At 42.3% G+C, this 25,037-nt stretch overlaps 1 protein-coding gene across 9 annotated transcripts in view; it reads right to left on the reverse strand.

Moving 5' to 3' along the window:
* Positions 1-25,037, reverse strand: part of ELAVL4 (ELAV like RNA binding protein 4) — a gene marked incomplete at both ends in the record, with an annotated part of 83,609 nt that overhangs the window by 15,967 nt on the left and 42,605 nt on the right. For all 9 annotated transcript variants that reach the window (XM_080921698.1, XM_080921701.1, XM_080921699.1 and 6 more), the window contains one exon: positions 3,883-3,986. In XM_080921698.1, coding sequence (XP_080777824.1) covers positions 3,883-3,986 — 104 coding nt within the window. The remainder of the gene's footprint in view (positions 1-3,882; positions 3,987-25,037) is intronic.

A 25,037-nucleotide genomic window follows, 5' to 3' on the forward strand; every position in this document is an offset into this window, starting at 1 on the left:
CACAACTCCCGGGACAGTTCAAAGATTAGAAGGTAACAAGCATTTTAGAAAGATCAGAATCCTATTGGGCACAATGTAAACACTCAAAGTAAGCTAGTGTTTTTGTTGTTTGCAGCCATTTTCTCTCTGGCTCCTCTTTGCACATGCTAAACTGACAGCTGCGTGGTGGTTCTAGGCAGGATACTTCACCTTTCTGGTCTCACCTACCTGGGTCTCCCGGTAGATTCCTTACCCCTCTCCCCACCCCCTGAAAGAAGTCTAATCTCTCTGGAGTTCCCATTCATAGCTACTCACTGCAGGGGTAATTCACACACACACACACACACACACACACACACACACACACACACACACACCTTTCTCTGCCAGAGGCCTGTCCAAGGTCTTTGCATGCTCTCAGTGTCTGTGTGGTCTCTTTACACACAGCCTCTTTAATAAAAGGAAAATGGCTTTTTTTTTTTGACAGGAAAGTGTCTTTGTGGACACCTCCCACTAGTAACCATGTAATGGGTGAATTCACTGGTATCTGCCAAAAGCATTGATAGCATTTTTAAATCTCAGGGACAGAGGTAAAAAACTGATACCCTAAGGTAAATGATTATGTTCTGCTTGATTTTCCCTTCAGAAGTTGTTCTTTGGTTTTGTTTCTGGCCTGTAAAAATTGGTAGGTCTGATATAAAGGGTATTTAGATTTCTGCTCCTATTGTAAAACTGTAGACCTGAATTAAACACCTTCAGAATCACTGTTGTCATACCATCATCATTGTCACCACTGTCATCATTAGCATCACCACCATCATTGTCATCACCACCATTACTGTCATCACCATCATCATTGTCACCACCATCATTGTCATCACCATCATCATTGTCATCACCATCATCATTGTCATCACCATCATCATCGTCACCATCATCACTGTCATCACCATCATCATCGTCACCATCATCATTGTCATCACCATCATCATTGTCATTGCCATCATCATTGTCATCACCATCATCATTGTCATCGCTATCATCGTCATTGCCATCATCATTGTCATCACCATCATCACCACCATCATTATTATCATCACCATCATTGTTATCACCAACATCATCATCAACCTCACCACCCCACCCCCACCACCATCACCACCACCCCTACCACCATCACCCCCACCACCATCACCCCACCACCATCACCCCCACCACCATCACCACCACCATCAGGAGATACTGCCCTCTTTACCCTGTGTTATCTCTCATCACTAAAATACCCCTGAGTCTGGCAGTTAGTCATTAACCTTACTGTTTAGGGGTTAATTCTTGACTTTTGGCACTAATATTTTTGTATATCACACCTAAATAAAGTGCTATGGTTTCTGGGTTATCAGAGATATGACAGCGAGCATACACTTGACCAAGTCTGTCAACTTGGTCCCCAGATCTCTGCAATGCATGCTTCCAGAGATGATGCACGAGGTTTGTTTTTTGTGTCATTGTCTTTGTTTCCAGACCGACAAGCTATCTACTCTTTCCTGGGAGTCAAGAGTAAAGAGATAAACCTCACTCCACTTACAAAGCAAACTGAAGCAGACGTAAACAGTGGCCTGAAAGGCATAAAAAAAGCAATTTAAAGAAATTAATAAATGATGAGACTATTAACAGCACACATAGAGAGTTTTCCTTCTTTCCCCCTTCCATTTAATATGATTTTTACCTTAAACACTGTGTCCCTTTAGGAAAGGGAAGAAAAGTTAATAAAGGAACCTATCAGTCAAACTTAATTTTTTGTATGGCAAATAAACTGCTTTAATGAAAGGGCTCAAATCCCTAGGTTTGCACATTAAATTTTCATTTGTAGTAGAGGATAGAAATTATTGATTCAGCAGTGGTATCATGTATTCTGAATCCTGCAGTGACTTAGGAGCCCACACTTCCACTGGGTGCAAATGTGTCAGCAGCATTTGATGCAGTGGGAACCCAGGCTACGTGGGAGGCCACAGAGAAGGACCCAGAGCAGGGAAGGAAGCTGAGCAGTGCTTCACAGAGAGAAAATAATCAACGGTCCTTGTCTCAGAGACCCGTTTAGATAAAGCATCTGACTGTGTGATGGGCTACTGGGATCATTCTGGTACTAGAAAAGCTGGGCCCAATCAATCTTTGGGGGAAACCACAGGGATCTTACAGAAGACTTTACAAATAAAACGGGAATTGGTGGCTGGTGATTTGATCGTGGGAAAAGGGTTTGGATTTTAAAAAGCTGCAGAGGATAGAAAAGTACCTTTCTCAGTTCAAGGTCAGCATGTCTTCCCAGGGGAAAAAACCCAAACATTTGACATTCGAATGCTAGACTGGATAACACACACACACACACACACACACACACACACACACACACACACATCAATCAACCCCTCAAACAGCTCAGTTCGACAAGGCCTTGCCGGAGTCAGGAGACGAGAAAGAAAACCTTTCTTGACTTAAAGTATGAAAATATGAGGTTTTTCTTTAGAAAGAAATTAATTTTTCTGCCTCTCTGAGGACTATGCCATAATTAAACAACTTTTATTTCCCCCTTAGAGAATTCCTAGGAACTGATCTAAGCCTTGTCGGAGGCAGCCTTAATCAGACTTATTTCGGGGTCTTTGTTTACTTCGCAGACAGTAGATCATAAAAAAAAAGCATTTTTTAAAAGAAATAATCTAAACACAATTGCAAAAGTAAATCTGCTTTAAAAAAAAAATAATCATGTAACGTGTTCCAAAAAGAGAAAGGTTCTGTTGTTGTTTTTATTTCCTGCCAGTGAAGATTATCTTACATTGCTCATCTCCTTTGTTAGCCTGGATGTCAGAAAAGTAGTTTTGCTGAACTAAAAAGTTCTGGTTTTGTGTTTTCCGATGTGGAGAGCTGGTGCCATCTATAGATTTCCATTCTGGGAGAGGTTTCTCTTTTGTCCTACTTTGCGTCAGACCTGCTGTCATGAGGATAAGAGCGCCCAGGAGACACTTCCCTGCGGTTTAATAGGCTATGAAGGATGGGTCTCATTAATCGCCTGGCAGCTGCCCCTAAACAGGATGCTGCCTGGAGGTGGGGGAAGACAGGAAGGGAGGTGAGGAGCAGGCAACTTCATTCAGGAGGCGATCACCGGATGCCCAAGGCGGCAGTGTCCTTCGTCCTTCATACCTGAAGTCTAAAGGGAGAGTGTCTGTCCAGCCCCAGAAAGCTACCTTCCTGGAGGAGTATCCTCTGGGTTACTGATTTCTGACTTACAGCGATGATTCTTGCGATGTTTCCTGGACACCTAATTATTTTTAGACTGTTAGATTACTATTTCTGTTGTTCCTTTACTATATTCACATCCGTTTAACTGGAGCGGCCCTTCTTTTGGCATTGCATTTGTTTACAGTTGAAGCTCTCCTCCCCTTCTCCAACAGAAGGTTCCTTCATAATCCTTAAGGAAAGTTCAGCTGCTCAGTCCGAGCGCGAGGTCTCCTAACTCGGATCTATCTACTCCCCATCCTCCTCATGACCCACCACCCCAACTTAGGGCCACACTTCATACTTGGAACAGCTTTCCTGCCTCAGTTTCTTCCTTCTGCTTGCTTCTGGCCGTTTGTGCAGAGTCAGGCCTTCTTTGTAGGGCCTCAAAACCCAGCCCCCGTTACTGACTTAGATTAGAGATGTCAAGGCTCTTGGCCGCTCCCTTTCCTCCTCACCTGAATTTTACTATTTTGTAATGGCTCAAGTCCCTTACTTAACAGGGTGGACAGTGACTGTTCTTTGAGTACATAAAAGAATATCATTTCTGGATCCCATAAGCATAGGCTTATTAAACCCACACACTAAAATGCTACCAGGGCCCCCTGAACCGGAAGTCGGTGTGTCGCCTCTTACCTTTATGGTTTTGGTCTGGAGTCTGAGTCCATTTAAAGTGTTGATGGCTTTCTCTGCATCCTTTGGATCAATATAGTTAACAAATCCATACCCTAAACTCTGTCCTGTGGAAATATTAAAAAAAGAGAGACAGGAAGACAGAGAGGGAGGGAGGTGGAGAGAGAGAGAGAGAGAGAGAGAGAGAGAGAGAGAGAGAGAGAGAGAGAGAGAGAGGAGGGAGGGAGGGAAAGAGAAAGAGAGCTCAGTATCTCTGTAGAAGCCACACTTCCCACTGCCCTGTGTTAAAAACCCTCCTCTGGTCTAGGATTTCTTTCCATTGGGGTTCACCCTAGGATGAGAGGTTTCCAACTCCAACAATTCTCATTCTGGCTTTGAACTCATAGGAGCTCTCATCATCCAAACTAACACTAATAAGTGGCCTTGAATAGTCACACTCGAGATATATATATATATATATATATATATATATATATATATATCCAGTACCAGGGAGGAGGGAGACAGTTTGTTACGAGACTTGTGTAGAGTCTTGGTCATTTGGGTCATTTTGGATGGAAGTCATTTACCATCCATTTCTCCCAGATCTCTTCTCTGGGGATGACAGCACTTACCTCTGGCAGACTCAGAGAGTTTAGTGAGACAATGCATATAACATGCCTACCAAGTATAGTGCCTAAACCATAGGTGCTCAAGCCTGTAAAAGTGGGACAAGCACTAGACTCAGTAGCGGTGACTATTGTCTTGGTCATGCCAGCCACACCCACACTCAGGGTATAGCAGGATCTGAGCAGAGAGGACCTGAGACCATTTTAGTGAGGGACGCAGGCATGGCCAGAATTTAAAGCAGTTGCTACAAATCATTCTTTGCCCTCATCATCCCGGGAGCCAGAGAACGATGAAGAGAAGGAAGGGCAAGGGTTTCTTCGGGAAAGAACGGAGAAGCTCCTAACGCACACAGTGGAAAGCGCAAATGCATTCCGCAAAGAGGGTTTAGCTACTTTGGGCAGAGATGATATCAACTTGTCTACAAAGAGGTAGCAAGTGACAGGGCTCCCCCCTAAGTGAAATAAAAATAATGTACTTGTGACCGTGCCACTGATTATAAATAGTCCATCAGCTCTGCCATGTGTCATCAGCCAGAAATATCATTAGGAAACTTTACATTTCATGACATACTCTTTAAGAAACACGGTGCTTGTGGTGGCTGCAAAACCAGCTTGAACTTCTCAGGCGATGTTATTGATTTGTGGGTGGCAGCAGAGCCGAAGGGGAGGGAAATGACAGGATGTCATACGTCAGGGAAGACTGATTACATAAAGCTCTCTTTAGCGTACTGGGGCCAGGGCTGGGAGATAATACAGCAAAAAGCCTGCCACGTCCCGGTGACAGGAGCCCATTTTGGCAGCCAAAAAACTGTTTCCAACAGCTTCTGTTTTGCTGGTAAATGTCTGTGTTTGTGTTGGTTGTGGGAGGGAACCTGGGAAAACAAGTTGGGTTCTGGATCAGCAAATGGGTATCTTTTTTATTGTTATAGGACAGAAGCAAAGAGGACAGAGAGGGAACTCAATGACATTTGCTCATCAAATGAAAACCCCAACCCCAACGCCAACGTCTTCTGTTGAACAGGAGCACAGAGGCATACTTTGCTAGATAGGCTCATCTCCAGCCAGAGATGCTGACCTATGAACGAGGAGAGACTGTGAGGCTTGGAGCCCACTCCAGCTGTCCTGACCCTGTGACCCTTTGTTTTATTCTGTAAGTTTGGTGTGTATGTCTCTGTCTCTCTGTCTCCCTCTCTGTGTGTGTCTGTGTGAGAGAGTTTTATTACAAGACCATGCCACATGTTCTCAGAAACGCCATTTTGCAAATACAAAAACACAAGAGACTAATTTCATTGGTTTAAAAATATAATCTATCCTAAATTTGTCTCCACCTCATCAAGCCTAACTAAATTCACCTAATTAAATCCATTTCATCATGCAAATTTCTGTCATATTTATCTTGCATATGTAATATTCCTATAATCACTTTAAAAACCTAGTCATGTATTAAGTTAAACTGCTTCTAAAGAACATTTTAAAGGAATTATGTCTATGGCCAACCTGCCATAAGAGTTCTAGGAAACCAGTTGAATGGGTCACTTTCTAGCCTAATATAATTTTGCATAAAATTAAAATAAAACAAACAAATAAGACCTTCACTGGTTAACTGCTAATAGTAGACCCGATTATCCTGAAAAAAAAATTCTGTATTCTTTATGATCCTGAAATACAGGTATGGTGTATGTTCCCACTATACTGTCTTTCTTTGTAAATTAATGGCTATCAAAATATGTATTGTGAGTTTAGGTTTTGTACTCTAAATTTAGTCTTAGATTTTTGCTTCTGGAGGAAGGAAAACTCAGGCTTAGGTATCAAAAGGTTCTGAAGGTCAAGTGAGGGAAAGGTCTCCAGTCCAGCAAGATTCATGACATCAACCCACCAGCCTGTGTCATCCCCAGTGTCACCCTGGCTCCCACTGTAATTAGCTCTCCTGTGCTATCATCACCTGTCTCAGGTTCAGAGAAACTTCATTTAGCATCAAGGATTAAAAAAAAAAATGCTTCAGGGAAAATCAAAACCCAGAAGAATGTAATTTCACAAAGAAAAAATTTTTCTCAGTATAAAATAAACTGCAAATTCTAGAACAGAACCCTGCATGGAAGAGGCCAGAGACGGAGGAGCTTGCCTGTGAATGGGAAGATAGGAGGTACCTTGGCAGCACAATAAAACTACCTGCAGTTAGCCTAGTTCGTGAGCAGGCTTTCTTCACATATGCCTCCGAGCATCACAGGAGTCCAGCTATGTCTAATAAAAATGCTTCAAGGACCTAAGCATTCTCTTTTTAAAAAATGACCCGGAGAAGATTAAGTTTCAGAGCAAAAAGTATAAGAACCCAAGCTACATTTTTTTTTTTTTTTAAAGGAACTGTTTTAATACTTGGGGAGAGTAAAATGAGCAAGGATTTTGTGTTTGAATTTTGATGGCCGTGAACTGGTGGTGGGTTGTGGCTAAGCAGTCCTGTGTGTAAGCATCCACAGAAAACTATAGATGGAATACATCCATAAAGAATGCCAACACATTTTTCATGGGGACAGAAAGAGTTGCCATGCTCAGAGGGCTCAGGGGACACAGGCTGGGGCCTAGAGCCTGTGTGTGTATGTGCAGTCTACAGATAAAAGTGATTTTCTATTTTCTCCTTTTTTTTTTCTAAATAGTGATATCTTCTCCGTCTATCAATGGGAACAAAATATAAGCATACAGTTATGGAAACAATATTTTAAGAACTGAACATTAAACTATATTTTCTTCTAAATTGATGTTTACTTTGATTGCAGGTTGAGCAGTCATCCAGGATCTGCTTACTGATTTATCTTTATTTAAGAAATTAGACAGTAGGGAATAAAGACTGTCTCTAAAATCTGAGGCTACAGTATCTGACTACCTGACGCCCACATCTGATCAGCCTCTAATAGTCCTGTCCAGCTGGCAAGGGTGGAGCATCTCCACTTACTGTGCACTGGTAGGAAGCATTTTAGGTAGTCTGGGATAGAAACTTAGAATTCAGAATGTAGTTTCCAAGAGAAAACTGTATGCATAATAGCCACAGCTTAAAGCACATCCAAATATTTTGGCTTAAACAGGTTCTTGTTTTGAAAACTGTTCTCCTAAATATGAACCTGAATATTTATGTTTTGATATAGCACGGGCACTTGTACATACGGGGAGATTTTCCCTCTTGCTAGGCCCTTCTACTATGACAGGAAAACATTTCTATTTGGCTATAGGTTACATGTCAAACCTCTCCATTTAGGAACCAAACATTCATTTTCATAAGAAATAGCTTATGGAAGATTATATCCCTGAGCACAGTAGGCCCTTGGCAATCCTTTAAGCAGAGCATAGTTTGCATATTTGGAAGAAGAGACAAAGAGGAAGTAACTGGGGGATCAAGTTTGCATTCGTGAGGAAGGAAAGACCCTGACAATACCCATGCCAGGTTGTGTGTGTGTGTGTGTGTGTGTGTGTGTGTGTGTGTGTGTGTGTAGGTATGAGGATAATCATGGTGTAATTTCTCATGCACCATCCCTTTTTGTGTTCTGGGTTCTCCTGAAATGCAGATCAAGTAAATGACAGTTACCCCAGCCCAGAGCCACAGCGATTCTGAGTACGAAGTGTTCTCCTACTATTCCATATCACGTTTGATTTTCACAGCAACACAGTGGGAAGAGAGGAAAGTATCATCTTACAGAAACAAGGGAGCCGAAAGTCAGAGAAAACTAATTTTTCCCAACATCACAAAACTTGATTTTTGATCAATCAGGATTTGAATAGGCATTGTCTGCTTAATGTGGAGGGTAAGCTGGTAAATGATTTAGGCTTGGTGGGTCACAGCCCCTGTCACAGCTGTGCCATTTCGTGTCAGCCAGAGACACTATCTGAACAACAACAACAACAACAACAACAACAACAACAACAACAAAACAGCTGTGGTCCAATACAACTTTATCTAGAAAAATCAGACAGTGGCTAGACTTAGCTCTTGGACCACAGACTGCTGATGTTTTGGCTCTACCTCCTGTTCGCCACTGTCACAGTTCCTCCTCACAGTAAGATGTTACTAACAACTGAGGGTTTTTTGGACTCATGTAAGAAAATGTAAATTGTTTTATGTAGTTTCTGTTAAGCATTTTACCGCATTCAAGCTCCAGAAACTGTCCAATCACAGCCCCTTAAAACTCTTGTTTTCTCAGGACTTTGCCAGGTTTTCAGGGTGCTAGGATTATTCTGACCTCACGGCTGACAACAGCAGCAGAAAAGCTGGCCGGAAGGGGCCTCAGCATTTCTGCACTGCCAAGTTGCACACTTTGCTCTTTCCCTGTGAGAATCACCTTTCTCCAGAAACCTCACACCGACTCATCTCATCTGCAGAGCCCCTGGGGGGGGCAGCCAGATGGGCAGTTGCTGTTGATGAAAACTTCTGAGTTGAGTAAGGGATTTTTGCGGTCATCAGATCCCCTAGCTCAAGCTGAAATCCTGTTTTCAAAGCACATGATAAAGTCCCCAGTCACCTCAAGATCACCTGCTTGGCGATAATTCGCACATCAGGTTAACAGCATTCAACTTCAAATCTCAGGATGCCTTGGCTGCCAGTTCTGAGATGTCTCTCCAGGAGTCCGAACAAGCGGAGAGGCAGGGAGAGTGTGCCCGCTATTGCATGTATAAACCTGTGTGTGGCTCACACCACACTTGCTGTATAACCTTGGTTAAGTCATTTAAGCTCCTTCAGCTTGTTCCCTTGTCTGGAAAAAAAAAAAGAGCTAATCCTTTAATCCTCATAATCAAAGGATCACTGTGAGGATTATAGGGACAGGGGGACTAATAGCTGTCATAATTTATTCAATGACACTTTGTGCCAGGCACTGTGCTAAGTGGCTTATTCATGTTACCTCATTTAATCCAACATGAAATGGGCACCATTGGGCCCATGGTGCACACATGGAAAAATGAGGTTGAAGAAGTGGTGACATGACCTGTTCCAAGTTAAGGAGCTGCTAGGCTCCAGGGCTAGGACTTGTACAAACCCTTTTAGTGACACTCCACATCAGGCTTTCTCTCCAAAGTGGCCGCCCTCAGCTCAAGTGCCTAAAAGAGTCTGATATCTGGTAAGTCTTGATGGGACACCTTTGCTCTCACCAGGACAGGACATGAAATCCTGAAACCATGGTTGTGTTGGCTCCACCATTCTTTGGGGACTTAACAATATTGATCAGCCTGAGACTTGGCTTTTCTATCAAAAACCCAGTGTCATTGCAACCAGCAAGTCAGGGACTTCTTTTCTTTTGGTAGTTGACAGAGTTGCCCTAGACTAAGCATTGTTGCTACTTCATGAACAGTCCCTGTAGTGTCCTCCTGGGCACCATCTACAGGGAATGCAGATCCCAGGTCCCTCCCTCCCCAGATCTCCTGAATCAGCACCTGCTTCTTAATGTGATCCTTGCAGGCTTCAAATGCTTACTGAAGAATGAGATGAACTGGCAAGCTGGATTAAATGTGGGCCTTAGTCTCAGTTCTGAATACTGTTCTGTATCCCTGGCTATGTGTAATTAACCTCCCTGTGCTTTGCTCTCTGGGAAACCACACATCTAATGAATGGGGATGAGGAAGGCGAACTCCCACAAGAGAGTTATCAAGTTTTCTTAATATATGCTATTTCTTTTGGTCTCCAAATGTTACATTCCCGTTTTGATTCTGTTTTGGTATTCTGATTTAGAAGATAGCACCATTTTTTTTTTTCAAGAAGCTAGTAGGAGATTTATATGAACAATTCACATAAAGTGTGTGGTCTTTAACAGAGCCTCAGTAGGAATTGCTGTCTCGTTCTTCCCTTACACCCTGATAAGTGTTAGTTTTCACGCTATCTAGGTGATATTAGGGCCATGAGGCCCTAACCTCCCCAAAGGAGAATGATTGTCTTTTATATAAGCACACAAATTCGCACAGAACAGATACTTGCTAGAAGCTGGACACTATGGGTGGACTTTGAGATGTTCCTGACCTTAGGATGCTCTTTATGTGAAAAGAAATGCAAGAGAGCACAGAATAAACAGAGCTGTATACTAGACACCAATTTTCACTAAGAAGAGAGGCAAAGATTCCTGAAGGAAGAGGCACACAGAGGAGCTTTGTATAATGGACAGCATTTGAGAGGGTTTACCCACCAAAGTGATGACATCCCAGTCTGAGGACTGAATCTCAAACCTACCCTTATCCCAGAGGCATTCACGGGGCACCCACTGTGTGTCACAGTTACGTTCCCTGGAAACACAGAAGAGAAGAACAAACAGCACATTCTCATCTCTGTCTTCACTGACTTGCTATTCTGACTGAGAGGACGGGAGACAGCCAAGACATCTAAACAGACCATAAAGGTTGTCAGAGGACGGTAAATCCTAGGGAGGAAATAAGACAGAGACAAGGGGGAACAGCAGTGCTGGAACATGTCTGCAAATTTTTATTTGGAGGTCAGGGAAGGCCTCACCGCTCAAGCGACATAGAGATAGAGACTGGAGAGAAGAGATGTAGACAGCCCTATCTGGGGGCAGGACATTCTAAGCAGAAGGTAGCTCACGGTCAAAGCTCAGAAGCAGGGATATAATCTGTGTTAGAGACACAGCAGGAGTGAAGGCAGTCCGCATCACTCTTGTCAAATGACTGAAAGGAGGAAGACATTGTGAAACCACACTGGCCTTCCCTCTGACTAACAAACCCTTTCAAACCAACCTCTTCTGTGTGTACACGTTTGTGTGTGGGTGGGTGCATGCGCTTGTGAGCATGCTCAGGAAATCCTTCGTGTCGCTCCTCAGGTGCCACTCATTGTTTCTTTATCTGCATATCTTAGACACTGCCTCTCACTGGCTTGAAACTCATGAGTAGGTAGACTGGCTGGGTAGCAAACCCCAGGGATCCACATGTCTCCTCCTCCCCAGCCACGGGGGTGTTACAAGTGCAGGCTACCATACTTGGCTGTGGGATTTTTAAACACATCGATCTGGGGATCAAATTCAGGGCCTCGTGCCTGCAAAGGAAGCACTTTGTTACTTGAGCTGTCCCCCGAGCCCTTCAAACTACCACTCAATGAGTTCCTCTCCATCCCACTAGACTGGGAGCAACTTGAGACCAAGTTGATGATGTCTCATTTATCTCTGTCCTTCGGCCCTCAAAGAGTCCAGGCATTGCTGGCTAGCCAGGGGGCATTTGTTGAGTGGATGTATGACAGTGTTTTCTCTCTTCATGTGTATTTACTTCCTCTTAACCTCTCTCAGTTTCTCACATACCAAGGAGAAAGGGATCAGGAGGAAGAGCAGAGCCTCACCCATGCCTGAAAGAAGCCTCAGAAGACCTGTGGATGGTTAGCCCACAGGAGAGAAGACTCCAGAGATATTCCATTACCTCATATTCGAAAGGTTGTCATGGAAATAGCCATGGGTGCACTTGCTGTGACCAGAGAGAGGAGAGAAAAGGATCATGCAGAAAAAGTAAGTTAGGGGGCTGATTGTTTTAGCCTGATAAAGAGCTTTCAAAGATTGATTTTATAAGGAGGTAGGGTGCCTTGTGAAGTGTAAAAAAGAACTGTATATACAGAAGACACAGCTACCCCTTCCTTACTCAGGGAAACAAGTCAGCAAGATTGACCCATAAGAACGCTTTTATTAGAAGGACTCAATGATTCTATGTTTTATTTATCTTAGTCCCAACTTAGTGCTTACAACAGTTTCAGTTTGCCCTGAGTTTTAAGGGAGAAAATAGGAGACATTTATTGAGCATTTACTATGGTACCCGATACTCTAATCACTTTGTTACTCAAAGCTTTGCAATTCTCTGAAGCAGGCATTTTTAAGCCTGGCTATGTGATTACAGAATAGCAGCTGATTCCCCCCTCCCCCGCACGCCCGACTCTAGGGCTAGTAAACTCTTGCTGCATGTAGGTTCTTGAGCACATGCTGACTTGTACACTAAGCCCTGTGTTACGACCACGTGCCTGAGAAACCTGGGATTTATAGCACTGTCTCCAAGATTTCACCCTTCCTGGAGCTGACATCTCCCAGCTTGGCAGTGTATGTCAAATGGGATCAAACTGGATTATAGATTGCCATTTTGGGAAAAGACTGTCAGACCCATAATCTTAAAGTCTACAGATGTGGGAAATGAGGGCCAATGAAGAAGCCAGGGCTGGTGGTCTAGAGGAGTGTCAGGCCAGTGAACTAACAATGGCAGCTGAGTATGGCTTAGTGCTCTAACATTGTGAAGGATCGAGTTTTGTTTCGTTTCTTTGTTTTGAGGATGTGATACTTGAGATAAGACTAATTTGTAAAGATTGATTAGAAGTACCCAGGTTATAGGCAGAGGAGGACACTGGAAGGGACAGGACACACACCTAAGCCCTCAGGGGAAAGACCCTTCACTAAGTTTTCAGCCATCGCATCTCCAAGGGTGCTGGTTGTTGGTGTTGCTATGCACGGTCACTACTGTTTCTAAGTTGAATTCATCCTCAGAGGTGGATACAGGGTCTTCCTAGACCTTTGGCAGAAAGTCAAGGGTCATTAAGGAATATGAAGTCTGGAGAGGGTTTGTTTTCAGTAAGCAATGCTGAAAGTGTAAGAACCAACCATCCTTATTCTGAATTCCCAAAGTATTTAATCCAGCCTTAAGCCAGTCTGTGGTTATTTCCAGAGGCTACATTCTGGATTCATAAGTAGGTGTCTCTTTCCATTTCTATAATTATGTGGCATCAAGACAATAAGCGAAGTGCTTGGCCCACAGTCAGTATTTAAAATATGCTCGTTGAACCAAATGTGTTGCTCTATAGACTGGAAGCCTCCTTAAGGGTGAGGACATGGGGAAAGTTAGTGTTAGGAAGACTAATGCCTGGCATATATAGTAGACTATTAGTAAATTTCTGTTTAATGTATTAAACTAAATAAATGAATTCAATAAGTGAATGAATAGTACCAAAATTTTATTATTTTGACCGCCACTCATTATACTGACTGTTTTTATGACCTTGCCAGCTCCTTAAAATAGCCCCACAATGCATGAATAATCACTGCCATTTAAAATTGAGGCTCCCATATCCAGGTTCAGATCCTCAGATGAGTCCACTCAATGCCAACCCCCCACAGGCTTCTCCTAGAGCTTCCTGCTTGCAGAGATTGTGTCATGCAGATGTGAAGTGTAATGCCCTCACTGTTTGGATAAGGCACAAGGGGACCCACAGCATGTACATACCCAGTTCATGCATCTCCCCAGACAGAAATGTACATTATACAATAAGAAAAGCCCAGCAATTCATTTCTCAAAAGAGATCTTTTTTTTTTTTTCATTTCTTTTGGTTTGTCCTATAAAATAACTGGCTCCAACTGACAGCTCTTCAAATATAAATTTCAATAATAAACTTCTACAAATGAAAAACCGAACCAATCTGAGTCCTATTTTTCTTCTGTTGTGCAAGAAAGAATAGAAATTCATAAGATAAAAAGCTAGTATCAAGTGCTTGGTTAAAAAAGGGCTGAAAGAGAAAAATATTCTGGGTAATGTATTGAGGACAATGGGAGCCTCAGTGACAACTATCTCACCTTCAGAATTTATTGTGCTGAAAAGGAGGAGTGTTCAGACGGATGACCCTGGGGCAATGAAAGATTCTTAATCAAAGCCACGTTAAATTAAATTATGCTCAGAATATTCTTACAAGACAGAAACGAATAGTCCTACATTTAAAAATATTTTTAACAGGCTTGAAACAAAAAGAAGGAGATTTTGGCAAACTCCCAGCTAGCCATAGAAATGATCTGGAATTCTTAATTCTTGGTTGGGTTATTCTCACAGGAAACAAAGGTCTGGGTGACAGATAGACAAGACTTTCCACTTAGAGTGGATGCAAACCAACAGGTGATTCCAGAAATGCTGCAGATGTTAAAGACAATGGCTTGGCAACAAAAAAGAAGAAGAGGCAGAAGAAACTATCACATTAATACTAATTGTGTGCTCTGTAATTAGCCTTTGGGCAAAATGAAACTTCGTGTGTGCGGTGTCTGTGGGTGAACAGAAACGCTGAATCCAATACTAAGGCAACTCCCCCACCAGACACCATCCTTATAAAGGGTATGTGGAAGCTGCTGAAGTCTTGTTGAAATGTAGATTAAGTGAGATAGGTTATGTGAGAGGGCTTGGCACAAAGCAGTGCTCCATAAATATTAGCTGAATAGAAACCTACTGAAACAGACCGCAGAAAGACTTTTGTTCTCTCTACCAGGGAGGAGATAGAGGCTTGTCCAGAGATAAATCAGAATGTCAAATGTTAGCCGAAGCAGGATTTTGGAAGTCTATCAGTGTGTCCTTTCTGCAATAGGGGGGTTTGGGCTTCTCTGGCCTTGGATCTACCAGTAACAGCCTTGTTAATGTGAAGACAAGCTCTCCTAGTTCCACCATGGAAGAGTTCATTGTCAGGAAGGATGCCCACCTTTATAGTCTGACAGCTAAGTTTGATTCCAATTAATCTTTTAAAAGAAAGAAACTCTTTAAATTCTTCAAAGAAGCACTAGTATATCTGTCTTTATGACAACCACAACAACATTTAGCTTGTGTGGGTAAGGGACTGAGGTAAGAGGACACCCAAGAACAGAAGCACTTATGTAGAAATAGGTCAGTACGGGTAGGAACGGAAGCCAAACGCCACCTTTGGCTCTCTGAAACGAATGTCAGAGAATGACCAATCCAAACAAAGAATGAGCATCCCCATGACACCAAGCATGAAAAGGAGTGCCCAGGATCATGCAAGAATGGTAAGCTACAAACACCCAATGGCACAGATCTTCACACAGTGGAAAATGAAGTGCCATTCTGATTATTCGGTGGCCAGAGGGGCATGGCTGAGTCACGCCTAGGGCATGCCCAATGCTTGACACCTTTCCAGAATGCAGAGTTTGTGCAGGGACTGCACCGGCCCTATTGAGAAGGAACCATCGGGTATCACTTTTGGTTCCTCCTAGGAACAAAACCTCTTACCCATCTATCACACCTAGGACAATCCCACGAACTGCCAATCACACCCAGGACAATCCCACGAACTGCCATTCCCTCCAAGTCCCTAATGCACAGAAGAGGGGTTTTAAAAGAAATGCTCTTTTCTTGGTTCACTTCAGTTTCTTAAACTCATTTTCTCACAGAACCCCCTTTCCCTTTTCAAAGCAACAACAAAACAAGACAAAAAAATAATAAAAATAAAAACAAAACAAAAACCCCAAAAACCAAACCAAACCAACAACAACAGAAAAACCTTACTGCCGATTAAACAGTTTTGAAAAAGACCAATAGGATTCCTAAGGGAAGGGAACATTATTCTCTGAAACAGGACTGATCAGTGTTTCATCACAATCTTATTACCATAAGGTGGTTCTCAACACTGAGATACTTTTTATGAGTTAACAGAATGCCAGAGGTAAATGAAGGAAGCACGCCTGAGATACATACTTCCAAGGTTTCTTTCCCCTTGCCACTGTCTGTGAGTCTGCTTCTCAGAAGACATCATACAGTCATGCTTCTAAGATCATCTAGATACAGTGTAGAGCTGTAGTGGAGAGGGGATCAGAAAGCTGAAGATAGGTTTTCATGTTGGTATCACTTGGTTCTAATGGAATGAGGTACACACACATGCACGCACAGGGGAGGGGATGAGGGAGAGAATGTGTCTATACTGACATCTGACTCTGAGAGGTTATTGGTGTAGAAGATAAAAATAGAGGCGTTGAAGTCAAACACACATGGTTCAACCTTGCCATGCTACCTTGAAGATGCGTGACCTTGAATCGGTTAACTAGCCTTTTTTTGAACATATTTTCTCAAATGGAAAATAGGAATAATAATATGTAGACCTCATAGATCTGGAATAAGAATGGTGTGACTACATGCCAGGTGATGCCTGGTGTATTTTACCCATGCTAAAACCTACACAACAACCCTATGAACGTTACTGTTTTAGAAGTGAGGAAACTGAGGAGAAGAGGGTGAGAATACCTCTTGAACAGCTTTGAAGGCCTGGTGTATTGGGGGCAGTCTAGCTTTTAATCACTAGGTTTCTGCCTAGCACAGTGCTAGATTCCAGGAAGTCTGTGATATTCCTCTGGAAGACACAGACACATATGCACAAATACAGACACCCGACACCTCCCCTGCCTTCTGGCTTTAAGAATCTGCTGGTTTTGTTATTAGTTTATTACATGGTTCAGTTCAAGTGGGCAGCATGTGCCAGCTTGACAAACAAAAGGATCCTGTGTGGCTGCTCCGGGAAGAGAAGAACAAACTCAACCCTGAGAAACGTTAGTTCATTTTGAGTGATGATTCACCACCGCCATGTTCACAAACAGCTTGCTAATTAAACTTTCTTATGAACTCGGCTAACCAATTTTTCCAATGCATGGAGGAAAAATCATTCATTATGGACCGGAATCCAAAATCTAATATTAACAGCACAAGTTGGATCTGCGGCAATGTAATTTGATCAGCTCTGGCATTAATAACAGTTAGACACTGATGTCTGAGAGAGTTAATCAGCTTCTGCTGAGATGTACGTAGACAACTAACAAAACATCTGGAAGGCAGACCAGAAAGCAAAGCTGGCTTATCACAGGGTGTTGACTATTGCATTTCCTTTATAAATCCCCTACTTGCAGCATCCTACCTTCTGAGTGACCACAGCAATAGCACTTGAAAAACTCACCAGCATGTTAGCATCTCCTCCAATGTCACAACATTTAGGAAGGCAAGAAGCACTATGAACCTCATTTATGAAAGTACCTAAGGCACAGAATGTCCCAATACACAAAAAGTCCTTCAGCCAACACTAGACTAAGAACCTGGTAGATCTTTCTATCTTTATTGTACTGACCTAATTATATTAACATATGTATATATAGTATGTAAGTATGCACATGTATGTATATATTCATGTATGTATGGGTATAAGAATAATCTTGGTGTCATTTCTCATGCACCATCTTTTTTTTTCTTTGTTTTTTTTTATTGTTGTTTGTTTTTGAAGTAGATTCTTTCACTGGCTGGTAACTTGACCAGTAGGCAGGGCCAGTGGCTACTGAGCCCCAAAGATCTGCCTGCCTCTGCCTCCTCAGCACTAGGATTATAAGAACATGATACCATGACTGTTCTTTTTGTTGTTGTAGTAATAGCTGTTGTTGAATCATTCGTTTTGTGGGGCTAACTCAAGTCCTTACACCTACTTAACTGACTGAGCTATTTATCCAGCCCTTAAAATGGTTTACTTCTTAAAATCATCTTGCAGCTCATCTTGATGTTTTCAAATACTGAACTAAAGACTTCCACTCACAGTCTTGCAAACCCACCAAACCCGTTTGTCACCAGTGCAACAAGAATCTTTCACACATGTAACCACGTTTGAGCCCACAGGGCTATGACGTAAAGAAGGGGAAGGAGTTTTCCTCTTTCCTGGATATTGAAGAAAGAGTGGTTTGCAGAGGGTAATGCAATGCTTGGACATCACTCATTTATCCCATGTGTGTGTGGCAGCGGTGGTTTGATGTGCTGTTGTTATTTGGAGCAGACAGTGTTTGGCGGATGTGGCTATGTTTGGAGAGTGGTGCTCAGGTAGGGGCCCTTCCCTATGTACTCATGGTGGCTGTCTCATCCGCACCTATTAGGAAGGATGCTGGAAAGAGGAAAGGTAAATAAGAATTGGTGCCCATTTCATGGCCAGTATCAAGCATGAGAATGACATTCCAGATTCCTGTTTGTTGTCCAGAATGGGATTCTGGCAGGAACCATGGAAACCCTCACCAAAAAGATAGAGGTCATGGGCTTAACAAAGTCCTGTGTGCCCAACTTTGAGACCTAAAGGAGGGAGAAGACTGCAGAGACTCAAGGAAGGGCCGCAGGCAAGGACACCTTGCTTTGGAGCTGCTCCAGCATCTTGTCTGTATCTCATATACAAACAAGGACTCCATTCAGGCAGCTTATCAATGTTACTGTCTGCCTTTGCCATAGAAAAACCAAAATCTTTCCAAATTGGGTCCAGAAAACAGATAAGAGCAAAAGAAGGCTCCGAGTATATGATTGCAGGATTCACAGCCCATCTTGTGTTATATAGCTGGCAGCTGACATCACAACCAGACACCTGGAAATCCAGAGAAAGGTCTATAGAGAAGCTGTAGACACAGGAAAGAGCTCCTGGTTGACACTTGAAAAGGCAACAAAGGTTGTCATATCTGTTTTTCCTCCCTATACAAGAGAACTCTGGCTAGCTTGTCTGTTCGTTCTCAGACACGCCACGTTTAATTTACTAACTTTCTGCTGGTGTCTTTTTTTACGCTTCGGTATCTATTGCTCTCTGCCTATGAGACATTTTAATAGTAACTCTTTGTTGTATAAGCCAACTCAAGTCCTTTCAGATGAAAGTGGTATATGTATAAATAAGAAGGCAGAAAGAGAAAGGAAGATAGGAGATTTTGTGTGTGTGTGTGTGTGTGTGTGTGAGAGAGAGAGAGAGAGAGAGAGAGAGAGAGAGAGAGAGAGAGAGAGAGAGAGGAGAAACTGAACAAAAAGGGAAAAGGAGATGAGGAGGAAGAGGAGAAGAGGCAGCAAGAGAAGAAGCAGGAGGAGAGAGAAAGGAACATAGATGGCCACATGACTGATTCTTCCTTGGGTTTCCCTGGGCTCACCTATAAAGTAAGATTAGACAATTGCCTATGCTGGATGCTTCTGCAGGTTAAAGGAGGCACTGAAAAGAAAAGCCTCTGTCAACAAACGTGAGCAAAGACCTTGCTTATACATGGATGAGAATTACTTAATCTTATCCAAGATGAAAGTTCTGAGAAATCCCAGGCAGCTGCAGTAGCAAGAGTTGCCATTCTAACTCGGGCATCCACGCTTTGTCACTGGGCTTGGCATCTCACCAGACTTTTAAGTATGAAACATAGAGCTGATTAGAAAATTCAGACATAAATCGGCAAGAAATTGGCATGGGAAAATAGTCAGTGAGCAAACATGCACCTGATCTCAGAAGGAAGACAGACATCATCTCCTATGTTGGGTAGGGTCATTTATGAGCAAAGTAAAAGGCATTAGCAGGCTTGGGTGGAAATCTCAGCTTCTTTTATTAGCTGTAACCTTGAATGAAGCACTTATTCTCTCTGAGCTGTAGTTCCTTTATTGACAAAGAGGGCGTGCAAAACTTACCTTGTGAAGTGACCCTAACTGCTCTATTCACTATTCTTTGATAATGTTCCTATTACTCTGCTTGAGCTGCTAATAACAGAATATTCTTATTCAGATAGATGAAAAGAATTAATTAATTAATTTTATCGGTCTGGAGGCTGGAAACCCAAGATCAGGGTACCTGTATGTTTGAGTCCTGGCTAGGGTCCTCTTTCTGGCATGCAGAGGACTGTCTCATCTGACATCAGATACACAGAGAGCCTGCTTTCTCTGTTCTTTCTCATTAGGATACTAATATTATTGGATCCCATCCACATGACCTCACTTAACCTTAATTACTTGGGCATAGGTCCTATTTCCAGTTGCTTTGTGGACTCGTAATTCAGTATATGAGGCTGGTGGGTGAGGAGGCATAAACATTTAGTCTTTGACAACACCTCTGAAGCTTCGATCAATTGCCTCCTTACCATATACTGATTTCCTACAATCTGTTTTGCTATGTTTAAGGGATACTTCTTTTTGACCATTGTTCTCAGCATCTCAGTCCACTGTCATCCTTTACTTTGAATATTCAAATGAATGTTGTCTTCACCCTCACTTGGTAGAAACAGAATGGTAGGATAATAGGAAAATTATAGATTTTACATTGGGCAGACTCATTAGATAATTCTCTAGACTCGGCATCCTCATCTGCAAAATGGGGTAAGAACCACTGATCCTGGGAAATATAAAGTATCAGTGAAATCACTGTATGCCTGTTACCATAGCTACCACATAGTAAGCATCCTGACAAGTCTCCACCTTGTGTTGTTATCAATCCTTCCTCTTGTGTTATCCTTCCAAAGACGCGTGTGTGATTGTGTGTGTGTATGTATATGTGCATGTATGAATGTATGCATGTATGTGGTATATAGGTATTGTGTTTATGCACGTGTGTGTGCATGCACATGGAGGACAGAAGTCAATATCAGGTATCTTCCTCAATTGCTCTTCACTTGAGACAAGGTCTGCTGTTGAACCTGGAGCTCAGTGGTTTGGCTAGAGTTGGGTCACCATCAGACTGTAGGGACCTTCCTGCCTCTGTGGCCTTGGCACCGTGAGTAGAGCTATGTTGCCTCATGGTGCCTCCAGCACTCTAAGCTTTTGACACGGGTGTTGGGATCCAGACTCAGATCCTCATGCTTATGCACTAAGTCTTTTATTCACCTGTCAAACCAGCTCTTCAACAATATCAACAGTCAGGGTAGAAAAGTAAGACTGGACTTTGATAAAACCAAACCACAACAAACCACCCTTGAAAGCAGAAAAGGTAGCAATTCTTCATAAGACGGCCCCTTGTCTCTTTTGTAGTTGTGGGCTGATGAAGAACCCTATAATGTCCATCCTATCTTTGCTTACTGTCCCTGAAGCAGCATGTCCTTTATTTTGGACTTCCTCATAAATCTTGATAGAATTTAAGAGAGGAAAGAGACTAACATATTTCTGAACTGAGAGAGTAGACACTAAATAAATACTGTTGGCTGATTGGGCTGCTTTACAAATGTAAAAAAGCCTTACACAGATATATGGCGTCTATCTGAATTTTATCTTCTCTCCAAATTAGAAATATCTTCCCCTATCAAAGATGAATTTTGGCACTGTAGAAAATCCAAAAAAGGCAACTTAAGAGATGTTTAGTTCTCGTGAGGGATAGGCAAGTGCAGAGCTCATCAGTTAAGAGTGTAAGGAAGACGCAGAATGGGAGTGAAAGGCAGACTGAAAGGAAATCATCACCACCACACCTCTCAGATGAGGAAAATGAATTTCCCTTACACGTTTCAGAAGGCTCTTTCCTCCTGCCATGAATGTGATGAATTATACTTTCAGATAATGGTGGGAAGTTCAGTCCAACATTTCCTTATGGCTTAGTTCCCACTTGTAATCAACCTGGTCACGCCACCTCATACAGTTACAAATCAATTCTCCCGTGCTCTCTTTCAAAGACTTTGTATGTATATATGGATGTGGTATACAGGTGTTGATGTGTTTGTGCATATGTATGTGCATGCAGTGTGTGCGCATGAGAGAGAGTGGGGTGCATATGTGTGTTTATGTGTGTGAGTATACATGTGTGTGTGTGTTTGTGTGTTAGGAGAAAGACAGGAGGCTGGGTGAACAGGGAAATAGTTTCATGAACCAGTCAGCTCAAGCACAGAAATAGAAACTCCTTAAAACACCCCAGTTGATTCACATCCCAGGTAAAAGCCATTGAGACATCACTCCTGAGATGAGAGGCTCTTTCCCTACCCAAGTCTGGAATCAGGGCAGAACTGTCAAATTTGTAGGGGGAGACAAAGGGGACAATAACCAGGAGGCACAAGAAACCATAGCTGGTCTGTAATCCTGACTACTGCCATTTTGGAAAAAAAACCAAAACACTGTTGAAAGAATCCTGATGTGCCAACACAAACCCTAAATCTCACGGCTCCACTCAACTGTGAAGTTCTAATTAGGAGCAATGGAAGGTCTCTGAGTGCCCTTGGTGGGTGTGTAAGAAGCACAATCATTACATGGTTTGCTGTCCACACTTAATGTTCCAATAGTCTTGTTCTCCTTCAGAAAGTAGACTCCTTTTCTCCCAGTTTGCAATCCCTATAGACTTCCAGATTTTCTCCACATCTAAAAAATTTCCCCTTAGCACCCTCAGCAGTGGTCAACGCCTTCCGAGTCAACACACCTCAGCTCTTATTCTTGGTGGCACACATGTGAGGTGGCTTCAGGGAGACAGTACACGCAGACCAAAGAACCTAGGGCCCTGCATCTTTTCAGTTCAGAGCAAAATGTGCCACAAGTGATTTCCTGTACTCGGCTCCTCATTGACAAGTTCCCTTTGCACGTGCACATAAGAAAACTTCATTTAGATAACCAATCTTAGGATTTTCTTGGGTCTACCTAGTTGTGGCTGGGTTTGGTCACACTGAATCCTAAGGCGGTGTCAACTGCAATGCGGTGCTTAGAGAATAAGGAAGAACATGATAAAAGGCTTTTCAAGAAGTGAAAAGAAACCCAGAAGTTAAAATACGTAACAATATAATTGAAAAAGTGGCCATGGATTTGAGGTAGGGGGACATATGGGAGGAGTTGTAGGGACGAAGGGAAATGATGTGATTATATTATAATCTCAAAAAAGCTATATATAAAAAAAACTACTCTAGGTTTGATTTCAGGTAAGCAGCGACTTGTTGAATTCAGAATTTTTCTTTTTAAATGCATACATTTATCTGCTATTTTCCAAATCAAAAGATTTTGAGCTCTAATTACATTTTCCCTTTATTTAAAGTTTTTTGTTGCCTATAAAACAACCTAGGTTTGGTTTGGGAAGGGGAGAAGTCAGCTGAGTGTTTGGTAGGAAGCCGTTAGATATAGAGTGCACACTGGGTAACTCAGAGCTAGTGAGACAGTTTCAGCTCCTGCACTTGGGCAGTGACTTATGAAAGTTGCTCATTTGCCCCCAGCTTCAAATTCTATTGTAGAGGAGGTGGAGGATTAGATGGGGCTCTGTCTTTTGAGCACAATGCTTAGTGCATGAAGGTGCTTATCAGACGATGGTACTTGAGCCGCTACACAACACTTCCCCCAGAAAACACATTAGGATGATTATGGTACGCCAAAAACAGAAACTACTCTTCTTTGTCTTTGCTTGATTCTTTAAGAGATTATTCTAATAAATTCATCCAATGCGATGCCTGACTTCATCTTCTAGGAGTAAATTCAAAGTATTTTCAGAATTTAGAGCTTTTTTTTTTTCTGATTTTTTTAAATATACAGTCATCTCAGAGATGTGAGTGATATCAGAGATATTGGTGTTCCGACCAATTCAGTTCCCTGACAGCAGAGGGGAAACGGAACAAGCCTGGAGCCTCAGTTCCCTCTACATCAAGGTCATGCTGCTGATCAGGCCCCTCGCCTGGAAGCTTTAATATAGAAAGACTCACCACTGCTGTGCTCGACCCCAGTCTCCTGAGAGACATGGAAGCTGCTTAGCCCTTCTCAGACCCCGGGAAGAACTCTGGTGCCACTGTATCGAAATAGAGTTGGTTCATCTTTTAAATTAGAGATAAAGTCAGGTAAAAAGATGCTGACAAAGAATTTACCCTGGTACCCAGAGTGTTTGGTGAGTTTTTACCTACTTGTTCTGGTTTTTTTTTTTTTTTTTTTTTTTTTTTTTTTTTTAACTGCTGATTGGTGATACTAAGTCAAATACATGTTATAAAGGGAAAACTCTAGTGTTAGGGAAAGTCATAATTATTCATGGCATCCTTAAGTTCATCTTCCCATGCTGCTCTATATTGGCCACTGCTTCCAAGGAGCCATCTTCACCTTTGCACTGTACTTCCTTTGGCCAAAGCACAGAGGGAGAGAAAAAGCTTTTGCTCCTCACCTGAAATGTCAGCTCTGTTTCTTTGCACTTACTCCCTCTATCCATCTTTCTAGTCTGCAATAGCACCAGCTAACTTATCTACTTTCTTCAAGCACCAGAGTGCTTAGGGTCTGTCCACACACCAGTGTGCAATGTTTACTTTGGACTGCTCTATTCTCAAAAAAACTCCTGCTGAAATGGCAATAAAATTATTCTTAAGAGCTATTCCTGTGCAGATGTGAGGAAAGGAATTTAGGTCTTTGTTTTGTTGTTGTGGTGGTGGTGGGGGGGTGGTGGTTGCCAGGGCCTTACATATGCTAAGCAGGCAAGCTAACACTGAGTTTGTCCCTGGCTCCCTCTAGGGACTTTCTTTTGTTATTTTTACCCCATTCTTTATTCCTGTTGGGGTGGGACTGTAACAAGATAGACATTTATACTAATGAAGTTTAGCATCACAGCTGAGCTAGATTTATATATACCTGAGTCACCTGATTCGGTCCCGGCCAAGCTATATGTTTCTTCCCTAAAATGCCAACCATACTGAAATCTGTATTCAGTAAAGCAAAACAAAAGCCAAAGGCAATCAAACAAAATAAAATCTAGGAACCTAAATGAAATCTCAGAAGTCCATGGAGAAATACATAGTTTTACCCAGGCTCCATGTTCTTTGACTGAGCCTTGAGGGTCATAAGGACGTTTCCCTTTCTCTCCAGCAGCAGGTGAATGGAAGAAAAAAAAAAAAGAGGAGACTTAGCTTTCTGTGACATCATGTGCCTGTGGCTATACCCAGAAACAACTCAAAAAATATATTTTCTCTCCTGGCTACCTAAATGAAGTGTCTTTTCCCAATCACAAAATAAAAAAAAATCTAACGTGTCTGAGAAGGCATTACTTAGTATGTTGGCAATGATGTCTAGAAGCACTTTCAGGGACTCTGAAATCTGGTACTCAGTAAATTTGCCTGAATGTTGAAG

This window comes from Micromys minutus (genome assembly GCF_963924665.1).
Source record: "Micromys minutus genome assembly, chromosome: 9".
In the NCBI taxonomy this organism is placed as follows: Eukaryota; Metazoa; Chordata; class Mammalia; order Rodentia; family Muridae; genus Micromys; species Micromys minutus.